Source organism: Ischnura elegans, chromosome 4, assembly GCF_921293095.1.
Source record: "Ischnura elegans chromosome 4, ioIscEleg1.1, whole genome shotgun sequence".
Lineage (NCBI taxonomy): Eukaryota > Metazoa > Arthropoda > Insecta > Odonata > Coenagrionidae > Ischnura > Ischnura elegans.
The window spans coordinates 44,094,455-44,108,284 of record NC_060249.1 but is presented as its reverse complement, the minus strand read 5'-3'; the positions used below and the strand labels follow the sequence as shown (position 1 = coordinate 44,108,284).

General features: G+C 37.2%; 1 protein-coding gene across 1 annotated transcript in view; it reads left to right on the top strand.

Moving 5' to 3' along the window:
* Nucleotides 1-13,830, top strand: part of LOC124157379 (pre-mRNA-processing factor 40 homolog B) — a 39,383-nt gene that overhangs the window by 920 nt on the left and 24,633 nt on the right. The window contains exons 3-10 of the mRNA XM_046532052.1: nt 4,788-4,890; nt 5,731-5,872; nt 8,052-8,206; nt 8,416-8,663; nt 8,968-9,095; nt 9,321-9,581; nt 11,199-11,430; nt 12,757-12,890. Coding sequence (XP_046388008.1) covers nt 4,788-4,890; nt 5,731-5,872; nt 8,052-8,206; nt 8,416-8,663; nt 8,968-9,095; nt 9,321-9,581; nt 11,199-11,430; nt 12,757-12,890 — 1,403 coding nt within the window. The remainder of the gene's footprint in view (nt 1-4,787; nt 4,891-5,730; nt 5,873-8,051; nt 8,207-8,415; nt 8,664-8,967; nt 9,096-9,320; nt 9,582-11,198; nt 11,431-12,756; nt 12,891-13,830) is intronic.

Sequence of the window (13,830 nt, the reverse complement as noted above, 5' to 3'; positions counted from 1 at the left end):
AGCCCTCATTATACCAATTCTTTTTAGTACCATTAAAGGTAGCATTCCTTTCTAGTACAGTGGTACTAATTTGAAATATTCCTTGGAACTATCAGCTTTAGCACTAACAGCCTTTGGTATAAAGTGCAAGACCGCACTTTGAGACTTATAGTGAAAATGTGCTCTTTTTCCAAATTACATGCATAAAAAATTGTTAAAGCATTGTTATCACTCACCAGTGGTCGATCTGTAGGGGGCTATATCCCCCCTACTACCCATTGGGTCGAAAACTACACCAGGTAAAATCAAAATTTTTGGAGGTTGCCACTTCGTACCAAAGTATTTTGTTATATTTTGACATATTTACCCACAAAAACAAATTGAAATACAAATTAGCTCTATACTTAGGACCTGTTTTACACGCTTTTGGTATGTTACAATCCAGTAATAGTTACAGAGAGGGGATAGAGGGCCAATATGATTTACACTAGATAGATTGGTAATTTTGTTTAGACCCCCAGTACTGCTGGGAGGTTACTCCTCACTTAGCCCTATCCTGGCCCTTGTCGATATCCTGGATAAAGTATTTTTTGATGTGTTACTATGAACAATGGGGAACTGGCATGGATCGTCATTTTCTATTAAAACTATGTAATATGAACAGGTATAATGGATATATTAGCTCGCAAAAATATCTAAAAAATTTTCCATTCATCATCAATAGAAATAAAAAATTGACTTTAAAAATCAAGTAAAATTTCTTTGAGCCGACCACTGTGCGAAGACACCCGAGGTCAGGCGTGATGTTATATGTGCCAATACTGCTGTCGGGAGTCAGGAAATACACTGAGTGCATGCTGTAAACATTGTTTAGAGGGAGTATTTAGCCGCTTAATGTCACTTGTGTATGTGCTGATATTCTTGGGTAAGTTTTCCTATCGCTAATGTTCCACAATTATTACCTGGGATATTAATAATGCATCATTGGGATGATGGAATACAAGCTTTTTTACCTCGTATATTTCAGCTATCAGAAAAATGGATAATAACGATGCCTCTCGTTTGTATAGTATACCTGATATTGATGCCATGGTCCTCATGGAATTTGTTATGGCAAAATGTTTCTATATGTCTGCGAAAAAACTTGTAATATTGTAGGATAATGATTGGTTTTAGTTTACATGAATGCCTCAAATTTCCCAGTTCATGTATTAGGATGTTCCATGCTTTGGTGCATTTTCTAACCATGTACCACTCCATTTATTCGATTTTCATCTAGTTTTACGTTTAGGTAAAAACACATTACTTGACACCCTTGTTAATAAATTAAAGGGTTCTTCGGAAAGTACTTACAGTAAAGATTTACTTGAGGAAATAGCTGATGTTGGCCTCAATAATTATACAGACTGTCCCAATGGTCATGTGTCATTTTTGACACCTAATTTCAGTCACTTCCCCTCAAGCAAAATTCATTAAAATTGACATACGTATTGGAGTAGGTTGTATGTTTTGTTGGGCGTAAGCAAAATTTTACATTTTGACCTCACAATGTGGGTCCAAACCAAAATCTAATATTTGTCCTAGATGGGGTTTCAATGTTAAAAAATTCGAAATACAAGAACGTCTGAATTTCATTGATAAAGATGTCAATTCGTTTGTTTTTGGACACGAGAAAAACGAAAAAAGAGTTTTTTATGAAAGTCAAAGGCGTAGCAAAAAGAATAGCATGGCGACAAAGGTGTCAATCCATAGGATTTACAGGGTGCCACGGTCAATGGCGTGGTCCAAAAACCCATCTTATCTACTAATTGACCTTCAAGGTTAATACTGAGGTCAAAGGTGGTTGAGGTATACACTGGGCTACCTTGACATCCAACGTGTCGAACCGTAGGTTTTACAGGGTGCCCAAGTCAGTTTTTCAGTTCACAGACCCATATTGTTAATTTTTTGACCTCTGAAGGTCATTGGGGATCAAAGGTCATAGAGGTATATTTTGAAGTATCAGGGAGACTAATGTATGCAGCCAAAAGTTTTAAAGGGTAATCAAGTGAGTGGCATCGTCTGCATATCCGTGATGTTAAATTGTTGACCTCCTGAGGTCATAAGGTGGTCAAAGGTTACAGAGGTGTGTGCAGAAATGTTAGGGCAATCTACTTGCCTACTGAAAGGTTTTAACGGTCACCCAAAACAGTGGTGCAATTCATATATCCACCTTGTCAATTTTTGACAACCAATACCAAATAGTCTTTAGATGCATCGACTATAATTCAGTAGACTCTCGTTATTACGAAGTTCACAGGACCGACAACTGGAGGATTGTAATAACAAAGTTCATATGATCGTTTCTTTTAGGGATCTATGGATCATAAAGCTATGCAAGGCATCGAGAAGTGTGGTTATCCTTCAGAATGCAACACTGCATTACATTGTGTGTGAACTCACTATTATGACAAAATGATTTAGCATGGGCGTGCGATGCAGCCGGAGCCGAAAAAAATCGCTGTCCTCATGATGATGATATCCCAATGATTCCTCAGGAATGAAGCTTATCATATGATGTTGCGTGCATACTTAAGTATCTCCTACTGAAGAAAGAACCATGATTGACACTCTTGTGCATAGTGCACGAGAAGAACTTATTGGCAGCATAATGTTTATAATGTAGCGTAGTGTATATCCACCTAAATGCCGTTGCATATTCGTTGAATTTGGTAATAAAGCTTTTTTTTGTAGCCGGCGGGACCGGGACAGAGGGTTGTAATTATGTATTAATGAAAATTTCGTAATAACGTTTCTTTTAGCATAGATTGGATAGGCCGTGTCGTCGGGACCAACAATTTGCCTCGTAATAAGTTCGTTTGTAATAACGAGAGTCTACTGTATGTTTCAGTTTCAACAGGGTCATTAGCCCCTGCCTGAGGAACAAGGGAGTTCAACAATAGTGAAGGCATAAATGCCTCTTTTTTTATTGAGCTACCTCACTGCTCAGAGCACACTTCAGTGACCGCTTGCACAGTGCGACTATATAAGCAAAGTGTTTGTGGGTTGTGGGGTAAAAAGGGGAGTGGAAGAAATGGAGGTAAAAGTGGCGAGGGGGGAATATACAGGTGATGATGTGATCCCTTTGACCCACCAAATGTGCGATGAGCCTCACACTTCAACACGCACAATGTATGCGGTAGTCATGCGTACATGGAGTCCGACTCCCCCCTCTCATGATTCCAACAAGTACAGTGTGTGTGGAGAGAGTCGTGTGCGGAGGGAGGTGCAACTCACCAAATAAGACTCGCTCGCCTCACAGCTCAATCAGCCAAATCAACTGACTCACTCACATAGTGCCAACCACTACAACACAGTCCTAAACAGTTTCAAGTCTTTTTTATGCGTTACATTACAGCTTCAATAGATTTTCAAGAAACTTACAACACAAATCCCCTTACTTGGAAACAGTCACAATAGCAAATTTACTTAGCCTATTTAGGCTATTACAATTCAGAAATGTGCATTACTCAGAAATGGAGATGAGTGCCTTGTTAATAATCTTTCCAAAATAATAAATTCATTTGCAAACAAATATCATGCAAGCAAATTTTTATTTCTTTCCCTCAAGACTGAACTTTACGGCTCGGAGAAAAATTCACCAATTTGGGTCCAAATTTGCACATTAAAAAGTCAGTTTAACAATATCAAGTTAATCCGTAGTATTTTCAACAACATATTCCTAGTCGGATGGCTTTTCACATAATTTGTGTGCATTTCAATACATGCGTTTACATGATCTTCACTGATAAATCGCAGTTTTCTTTGAAAAATATCCCGTATTTCTGCGAATGGCTCGGAGCCACAGGCTTCTCCTTCTTGAGTTTTTAGGCAAACTAATAAGTAGTTAATCAGGCACCTTGGTTGAGGTATTTCTACAGCCAGGTGTTAAATGATACCCATTCCTCGAACTCATCTCACTGGTTAATTACCAAGGTAGGGAGTTGTGTGGATGTATAGAGAGGGCATTGCAAAAGCAAGATGAAATTTCGGGATTTAAACAATCTTCCCTGCCTATTTCTCATTCTTGAAGTGAAATATCAACTGTATACCATTAAATGATCACCTACTCAATTAAAAATCATCTGTGAACTCACTCTTGGGTTGAGTAGGCATGCTTGAATCATCCATATTCGTGCGCTGTTAGCCTAGTGGTGGAGTGCTTCGGGCAACGTTTCGGCACAGATGACGTCATCAGGGCTTCTTCAACAGTGGCTTGGCAGGGAGGGAGTTTTTGGCCCGCTTTAAAATTTGTTGTATTTATCACTGAATATCTTGCAAAGGTAAACTCAGATTTACGTGCGGTTTTCGTAGTTGAATTCAGAAAACAATTTTCTGTCTGCCTGTGAAATAATAAAACTTCATGTAAGTTCCCCATTTTTAAACCTTTCCAAAAATTTCCCCTTAATATGTAACATGTTTACAATATTTTGTAATAAGCTGATATGATTTCTCTATGTTGTGGGGCATTTTTTAAATTTGAATCATTTCATAGCACATTCGAAGCTTGTATTTATAGTGTGGTGTACATAATTAAAAAATATTCGTATATGTGGTGTGTAATTTATTAAATTCAACTTGAGGCGACTATCTTATATTAGCTCAACCAAATGTTGGAACTCTGTGAAATACTGACATGAAAATATCTTTTCTGAGAGAATCTGTCTCATGCCATTCTTGGTGTCTCAACAGTTACATTTGTAAATTATTCTCTATTTATTTTTATTCTTACTACTACATTCCTTGTTAAAATTTCAATTTTCTTACAGGTGATGGTAAAAATTCAGCTGTTATATCAGCTGGCCCTCAGCTAACTGCTGTACCTTCGGCTGCTATTGGTGATGCCGCAATAGGAACTTTACCTCCAGCCAAGTAAGATCTTCTATGGACGGTTATTAGTAAATGAGAACAATGCTGTGTGTTTCATGGTATTTTATCAATTGTTATTAAAATTAGTATTTTTTTGGAAATTTAGTCTGCATATGAATGAACCGATGAGTACGTTTTATACCGTTGGTATGTCAGGGGTTCTTTCTTAGGGAATTCTCAGGGATTCTAGGTTCTATGAATTTTAGCATTTGGTCTAAGTCAGATCGGAAGAACAGTGTCCTCTCTTTACATTGAGTATGTTCAATGAGTATGTACATGGAGATTGTGCTAACTAAAGCGGGTATTTTCAAATTTCTTTTAATTCCAAAAATCTATTCCATTGTTGTACATATTATCATTTCTCCCTTTTTGAGTTAATTGCTGGATCATATGTGATACAATTGATTCATTTTAAAGATATAAGAGCCATGTAATTTGATTAATGCCTGTGAATTACTCTTTCAAATGGTTCAAAAAGAATCAAATGAGCACAATGGACATGGCAAACCATGAATACTAGATGAACCAAGTTAACAAGTGAACCAAGACACTAGAAACGAACATTATGAATGTAATAAACTGCGCAAGTAAATATGAACTATTAATGAACTTAAGGAAATACCAAATAATTTCAAAGATTTTAAATTACTTTACTAGCAACAAAGGGTCTAGCAAAAATTCTTTAGAGTGAATAAACTGAGGATTGACATTTTTACTTATAGTGAGGATTCTGAGTGAGAATTATAATATCTGATGTGAAGGTTTATTTGTATTGCTTGAAGTTAGTGTGTGTTTGTTAATGTGGGTCTTCACCCCGTTGTTGATCATAATTTTATTTTTTAGTGGCCAAGATCCATCAAAAGCTGGTGTGAAGAAATCTGACTGGTCTGAGCACAAAGCACCTGATGGTAGGACCTATTTTTATAATTCTGTGACTAAACAGAGCTCCTGGGAGAAGCCAGATGATTTGAAATCACCTGCAGAGGTAATTATTTTACATATTTTCCCTTCGTCTTTTTATCATCAATTGTTGATCATATACTTTTAACATACTTTTACTGGTATGGAGTAGAGAAATCTCATGTATTTCCCTTGTTTACTGTGGGAAGTAATCCTCAGGGCTGGCATACAATAAGATGTAAGCCATAAGAAATATGGTAAATGTTTATCCTTTTGTCTTGTGGCTTATGCCTGACCAAATGAGTGTCTTGACCACAACTGCAGTGTCTTGCAAAACTGGAAGCATATGTTAGGTAATTCAGTTGACCCTTGCCTTATGCTCAAAAAATGAAAAGTATGAGAAAGGTATGGTAAAATTAAGTGAAATAAACAAAAATCAGGGTGAATATTATGTTTACCCCTTACCAAGTGAAATATTGCATTTATATTTATGAATTTATTAATTTGATCGTAACTAACAGCTATGTATAAAGAAAATAATATCAACATTCTTAGTAGGTAACACCGACAATGCAGGGGAGATTGACTTTTGTGGATTATCTGTCCGTAGTTCACACTCCTTTGATCTTTTCCACGATCTGCACAAAAAAATAAAATCGGACTCAAAAGCACCAGGATATTAGCATTTTGATATTAGGCTGCACCGGGCTTATTTTTTCCATTAGAATTCCTATTAGAAATGGAATTATTTAATTTGCAGGCATAGAATGTTTCAAGTTTACTTGAACATCTCCTCCAGCATTGTGCATGACGATCAGCATTTTGATTAATTTTAGAAGATTCTTCAATGGTTAACCAATCAGTAACTTAGAGAAATGCTATCTACGATTTTTAATAGTATATTTCATGTCACAAATGTGCAATCATTGCCATGGCCTCAGATGAATAAGCCCAAGGGAGCTGGAGATTTCATCGCCCTCAGGCATGTTTATACCGTGACTAGTCAAGGTCAAACTGAAGAAGAAAGGAATAGAAGAAGTTAAGGCAGCTAGGGAAGTGGAAGTATAGTTAGAATGTGTCATAGCCTGGCACTCGCATGTGTAAACAATTTGCCATAAGTCCTGGTTTCTATAACTGCTGCTTTGTGAAGGCGTTATCACACATCCGTTCACACATGCCTTCACTGGTGTTCCGTGTTCCTGTTTTCCAAGCATTATGATGCACGATCACACTCGGTGATTACGGATCTGTGTCCCGCAGCAGTAGCATCCCAGGCAACTTGTGTGAGACTCAACTACGTGGCATGATGTCTGACAGTGTAGTTTCTAATGTCGCGCAGTGGTTTTGAAGTAATGGTGCAAACCAGTTTTCTGGCTCCGTGATCTCACAGCCACGGGTGTGTGGTTTTCGTTAAACCAGGTATCACATGGGGCAGTAGGAATATGAGTACCATCACATTATTACCCCAAAGAAGATTGTGTCCGGGAAAAGAAAGCTCTTATTGATTCGGGAAAGCATTCATAAATAACAGACAATGCACGTAAATGACAATAGATTGTTTGATTTATGTATATTATGAAAATTACACAAAATTAATGTAAAATTTTGGATTGCCCATGTTTTCCCATTATTTGTCCCACCTAACCCCGTCATTAGCCCGGATTATCGGGAGTTTGCTGTACTTGTATCAAGTTGCTGAATGTAATTAATGACATTGAAAAGTTAGGTATGTGGTTGTATAGAGTATTTGATAAGTGCATTGAGAGTTTGGAGGAATGAATTATGCAAAAAGTAGCTTGGCAAACTTCAGTATCATCCAAAAAAATCTAGTGAAAACCCAAGTATTGAGTGCCAGGCATGATATTGGAATTCAATCATTTATATTTGCACCTTGATTTTGAATTTTTTCTTATGGGTTTCGTCTCCCATTGGGGACAACCAATTCTTACAGCTTACATCTTACAGTATTCATCTAATGGCTCGGCTATCAGCCCAAACTCTGCTGTATCAAAAATTTACTTTGACGTGTAAAGAATGTATATTTAGTTTCATTGACAAGCCTATGCAGAGGATACCTATTGATAAATATGCATTGAGGGACTTTTTCAATGAATTCTCAGTTTATTCACTTTATTTTAAGCCCTCTCCAAGCCAGCAGCAATAATAACTATAATTTAAAAACAACATGATGCCTTTTGATGTGTTAAATATATGGACTTATTAAATTGTAACCAGCTAAAACCAGATCCTTTGTCTCCATTTAGCTTCTGCTATCGCAGTGTCCATGGAAAGAGCATCGCTCAGAGAGTGGTAAAACATATTATCACAATGTAAATACTAAAGAATCAAGATGGGTAATTCCTCCAGAGCTAGAAGAACTCAAAGCAAGGATTGCTGCCGAGGAAGCTGCCGCTCCAGCGTAAGTCACTTATTTAGGAGAATTTATGAAATTTGCCAAGGCGCCAATTGAGATAATGTACTCAAATCAAAGTGTAGCAAATTTGGGTTCCTAGTAACCTTAAATATTGAGGATCATATTCTGTAAAGGAGTCATCATTGTCAGTTTTCCTCTGTTGGTGTCTTTATCAGTTTTACAGTCAGAGTAAAATATGCTAATTTTAAACTCAGGGTCCCCAGTACTCTGGTGACACCACCAGCTGTTCTTCCTGCTGTGCCGGGTGTGCCAACTCCTCCTGTTGTGGTCCCGGGCATTCCTTCACCCGCTCCTGCCGCTCTGGCTGTTGTACCTGCAGTTGCTCCAGCCCCTGCTGTGGGAACCACGCAACCACCCACAGCAGGATCATCTGCCATGGACCAAGCAATGGCTGCTACTTTGGCGGCAATCAGTATTCCAACACCTCCTCCTACTAAACCAGGTTTGTATGAATGAGAAGTTTGAGTGGTTGTGGAGGCCAGGGAAGTAGCTTCTTGCTCAAAGTGTTTAGGATTAGTCCCAAAATTTGTAGTTTTGTATTGTTTTGCTAGAGGTTACAGTTTTCAAGGCGTAGAAAACTTTAAAAAGTCATAGACTATCTCCAAAATATTTCAATCATTACATGAATGCTGTGGAAATATATGCTCATGTAATTTTTTCCACTTCGCATTATATTATAGTTATTTCCATTGTTAAAATTTTCCCCATGTTGTTGAAATTCATTATTTTGTTTTTAATTTTTTTAGTTGATGAAGATAGTAACTCTAACAAGGGATCTGCTCCTGGAAGTAGAAATAGCACGCCTGAACCTAAGCTGGTGTTCAAGGACAAAAAAGAAGCAATTGAGGCTTTTAAGGAAATGCTGCGGGAAAGGGTAAGTTGAGATGGTTAATGATCAATTTTTATGGTTTATCCATACCTGTTGATGGAAGTCTGTACTTTTTGAAGTATAGCCATGCCTAAAAGACCTGTTGAATGATGGAAACTATGATAGGAGTCTGGTGTTCATGATGGTATCCTGTTGTGTAATTTTCAAAATCTATTACCCGAAAACCTCATTTTATGTTCTTTTTACTGCTATATTTTATCTTTTATGCAGGAAGTTCCCAGTGGTGCATCTTGGGATCAAGCCCTCAAACTGATTCAGGGTGATCCTCGGTTTGCTACCCTTGGCAGATTGAATGAGAGGAAGCAAGCCTTCAATGCATACAAGACCCAAAGACTGAAGGAAGAGAAAGAGGAACAGAGGCAAAGGGCGAAGAAGGCAAGGGAAGATCTTGAAGAATTTTTAATGCATAATGACCGGATGACATCTTCAACCAAGTATTTCCGGTGTGAAGAAATGTTTGGTCAATTGGATGTAAGTATGCATCAGTAGAAAAATTATCAATTTTAGTAAGTAATCAAACCTCTAAGTAACAAACTTCTTGGGGACAGCAAATTTTTGTTGCTTAGAAGTATTTGTGGTTGAGATTAGTTAGCAAGCCTCAGCAAGAGCTATGTTGCAAGAAATATTATTGGAAAAATGAATGATAAATGTTTAGGAATTCACTCATTAACAGGGACATGAACAGTTTGCTATTGAAATACAGTAGACTCTCGTTCTTACAAACAACGTTATTATGAAGCAAATCGTTGGTCCCGACCAGCCGATATTGTTTCTTAGTGCTGCTGTTGGGTATACCAGATGGTTGACTCTTTCTTAACATGGGCTCGTGTGTAAACTATGAAATCATCGGTGATATCCTTATTACCACTCCCCACCTCTTGTTTGTCGTTGACAACCGCAATACTAACCCTGACCTTTCCCCCCCTCTGAAATGTAACGTTGTCTCTAAAGGCCGCTTTACGTGGTGAATGATCGTACGAAAGATCTTTCGTAGGTAATGGGGAAGTAGCAAGCAATGAGATAATACAGAGCCAACTTCATGGTCCCTTCCTTTTTTCTCTTCCCTTTACCTTTCTTCTCTCGCACAGGAATGACCTTTGTTCGACTGCATTGTGAAGGCTGTGCACCCGAAGGGACCCCAAGCATAAAAACTCCTTGTCGACCAGCGTTCACCCTTGTGGAGCTTTTGCTTTAAGCTTAGTGTGTTTTTTTTATTGGAGCTGGGTGCTGCGGCGTCAATATGGGACTCGTCTCCGTAAGGTAGGATTTTTCTGAGCGAGAAACAACGTTCAGTTTTGCCCCCAATTATTTTTTCACGTACTTTATAATGTACTGAATCGGAAGGGAAAAGACCTCGGGTAGCCATTTGAAGAGTAAGTTTCCTTATGATCATGTTCTAGAGCGCACTATCTTGAAGCATAATTATCGTTGCTCTGCAGCGAAAACAAATTATGTACTTCGTTACGGGATCACAAAATGCACGATTTACCATATATGTCTGAATATAGTCCCCCCTTTTTTCCAAAAATGCCTGTGGTAAAAGAAAAGGGGGGGGACTATATTCAAATGCATTTTTTTAACTTTTCCCGAAACCAAAGCCTCAAAAGTGGGGGGGGGACTATATTCAGAGGGGGACTATATTAGGAGAAATACGGTATTAAAGTGGTTTTCCACTATCAATTCGTACCATTATAATTCCTCTCAATACTTAGTTCGTCGTACCCTACCAAAAGTAAAAGCAATATAAAAGTATATTGAAGCGCACATATAAACAAAGCATTCCGTTGTCTGCGACTCCCAAAACAAATCATGTGGTCAGAAACGGTCGGAAATATCATTAGAATCGAAATACATTATCGATATTCGCACCAGTGCGTATCATTTCTGCGCAGAATATTCGCCGAAATCATTCACTATTTATAGCGGTACCAGCAAATGAATTTCATTCAGATGATCATTCGAAAAATCTTTTGAATGATCATTCACCGTGTGAAGCAGTCTTGAAATGAAAATTTTGAAAAATGAGAAATGTGAAGCTGTTTAACTTATTATTTTCTAAAATGTGGTGACAATGTTTTGAATTTCAAGGTTTGGAGAAATGTTCTTGAGGAAAGTGATCGTAGAGACATTTATGAGGATGTGGTGTTTAATCTCGCTAAGCGGGAAAAGGAGGAAGCCAAAGCCACTAAGCGAAGGAACACAAAGCGACTGGCAGAAATTTTGGACTCAATGGCCAATGTTTGTCATCGGACCACTTGGCAAGAAGCTCAGCAGATGTTGCTTGACAATCCAACATTTGCTGAGGATACTAGTCTTTTAGGTGAGTGTCATTAGCATGTTACCAAAAAGTATAATTATGATATTTGATTGTCATTTTTTGTGTATTGTAAGAAATTCTTATGATTGTGAGTACTATGCAAAAACCTTGGAAAACCAGATATTTTTGTGTGTTGTAAAAATAATTCTTAGAGCAGGAGCAAAATTCTGTACATGGCGTCCAACGTTAGTGGCTTGCACCACAAAAAAAGGTTCACAGGCCAGTCTAAAATCAATTCTTGTGTCACCCAGGCCCTTTAGTTACTTATCCAAATGACAGGCAAATGCTGCTTTGAATTACCTTTCTTTGCTCTTGGAGTTTGTGAATGATAAATCATAACTTTCTGTAATTTGAAGTCCCCCAATGCATTCTCACCAAGAAGCTATATGAAACAGTCTTTAAATGCCTTGAAATCTGATGCACCTCTTTCTTCCCTGATAATAATAGTTTTTTTTAGGTAAATTATGAGCATTGCAAGACATTTAAGTGAAAGTTTGGGTTATCGGTGTTTTCCAATTATTCATGCCGTCTCTCCCCATCATTAGCCCGGATAATCAGGAGTGTACTGTACATAGAAAAATGGCTTCGTCGGTTGTGCATTGGCATAATGATTGAAAAAGCAATGCTTCGCATGATTTTTATTCAGTACGGTGCTTATAAGTTGTTTGAATAGTTGTTATTGAGGTAAGGAAATTTAATGATGCAAAAAACATCCCCTTTAGTCTGGATTTATGCTTACGTTTATTGGAGAAATTTCTCTGTAGCTGCATCAATCCTGTCCCTTTTTTAAGTGTACACAAAAGGTATATTGGCTATTATTTGCTCTACCTCGGGTAAAGCGACAATTCGCTATAGCGATTGTTTATTTTGAGCACCGTGGGGTCTCGTTTTATTCAGTTTGCACTGTAAAGTCTTTTATTCCCCTTGCATTGCTCTGTCAGTAAAAATGATGTCAACAGTTGATAATTAACCGATTTTTAGAGCTCAAAAACATTACATCATATTTTCAGATTTATCACAGAATTAGGTTGGGTGTCATTTTGAAAATTTTCTGGGTGATTTGGCGTGGAATGACCCATTACAGATTTTTTAGAACAAATCTCCTGAATCGCTCACACCGACTTACTACCGACACCGACAATGGTTGATAAACATGGTTAGAATTTTCCTCAAGAGATCTTAGAGGTCATACTCACTCTGACATGTTCATTCTCTATGCAATGATTTGTTAAAGTAAATGTATATTGTTATTTTGGTTGAGATTTTGTTCCCTGCATCTTGTATCAAAGTATGAATTTCCTTCCAACCTAACGACGTCTTTCTTTTTAGCTATGGACAAGGAAGATGCCCTTGTGGTTTTTGAAGATCATATCCGGGAGCTGGAGAAGGAAGAAGAAGAGTTGAAAGAGAGGGAGAAAAGAAGAGTGAAAAGACAGCAGAGGAAAAATCGGGATAGCTTTGTGGTAATTATTTTATAATTGAACCATTTATGTTGTGCCATTAATGTGATATCTTTTTTTCATCTGTGAGATTTTATCGCAAATGATATCAAGGTCGTAGGCATTTTAAGTGGGAAAGGCCTATTTTGGAAACCTATTGTGAAACATGGGAACAGAGTAATATTTTATGTCTGGTTATCTTTTAAATACAATTTTACAAATTAATTTTTGAAGTAATTTGTTTAAATTATTTTTTATGATTGTTTTTTTACTTCATTGATGGCTTTGGTAAAATATTAAAAATCGTGTACTCTGCATCTTATATCATGACTAAGTTTGTGTCTGCAAATATTCTCTTGGAACATGCTGATATTAGAAAAATGCACCGTCACAACACCAGTATATTGCCTTCATGGGTTGTGGCCAATTCCTTAAAGTGTGCATTTATTTGATAAAAACTTTCTAAAGTTATTTCTTGAGAAATTTTTGATATGATGCTTGTCATTGGCTCTTGGATAATGAAAATCAGCTGATATAAATTCTACTCTGTAACAGTGGAGTTGGGCAGCAAGTCATAGTGATTTCCTTGAAGCCATTTTCGAAGTTTTGGATTGAATGTGCAATGCGTAGTAAATCATGCCCCGCAACTCAAGTATACCATATCTCTAATTTTCATTGAAGATATAATTTGATAGTATGCAATAGTAAGCATACTAAGTGGAACCAGATTTTTTTAAATGTCTAAGTTTAATTCAGGTTTTTACTAACATGTAAATGTCAGTGTTCTTTTTTTCCATATTAATCAAAGCCTAATGAAGTTTAATAACAATTTTTAAAATAGGTAATTGTACATATGTCATAAAAATGCGCGGATAATCTCTCTCCTGTTAGATTTTTTGTATAAACTTATTAAAATATTTGGATTATTGCTCTTGTGTGTGAGTTTGTTGAGGCTCTATTCTTT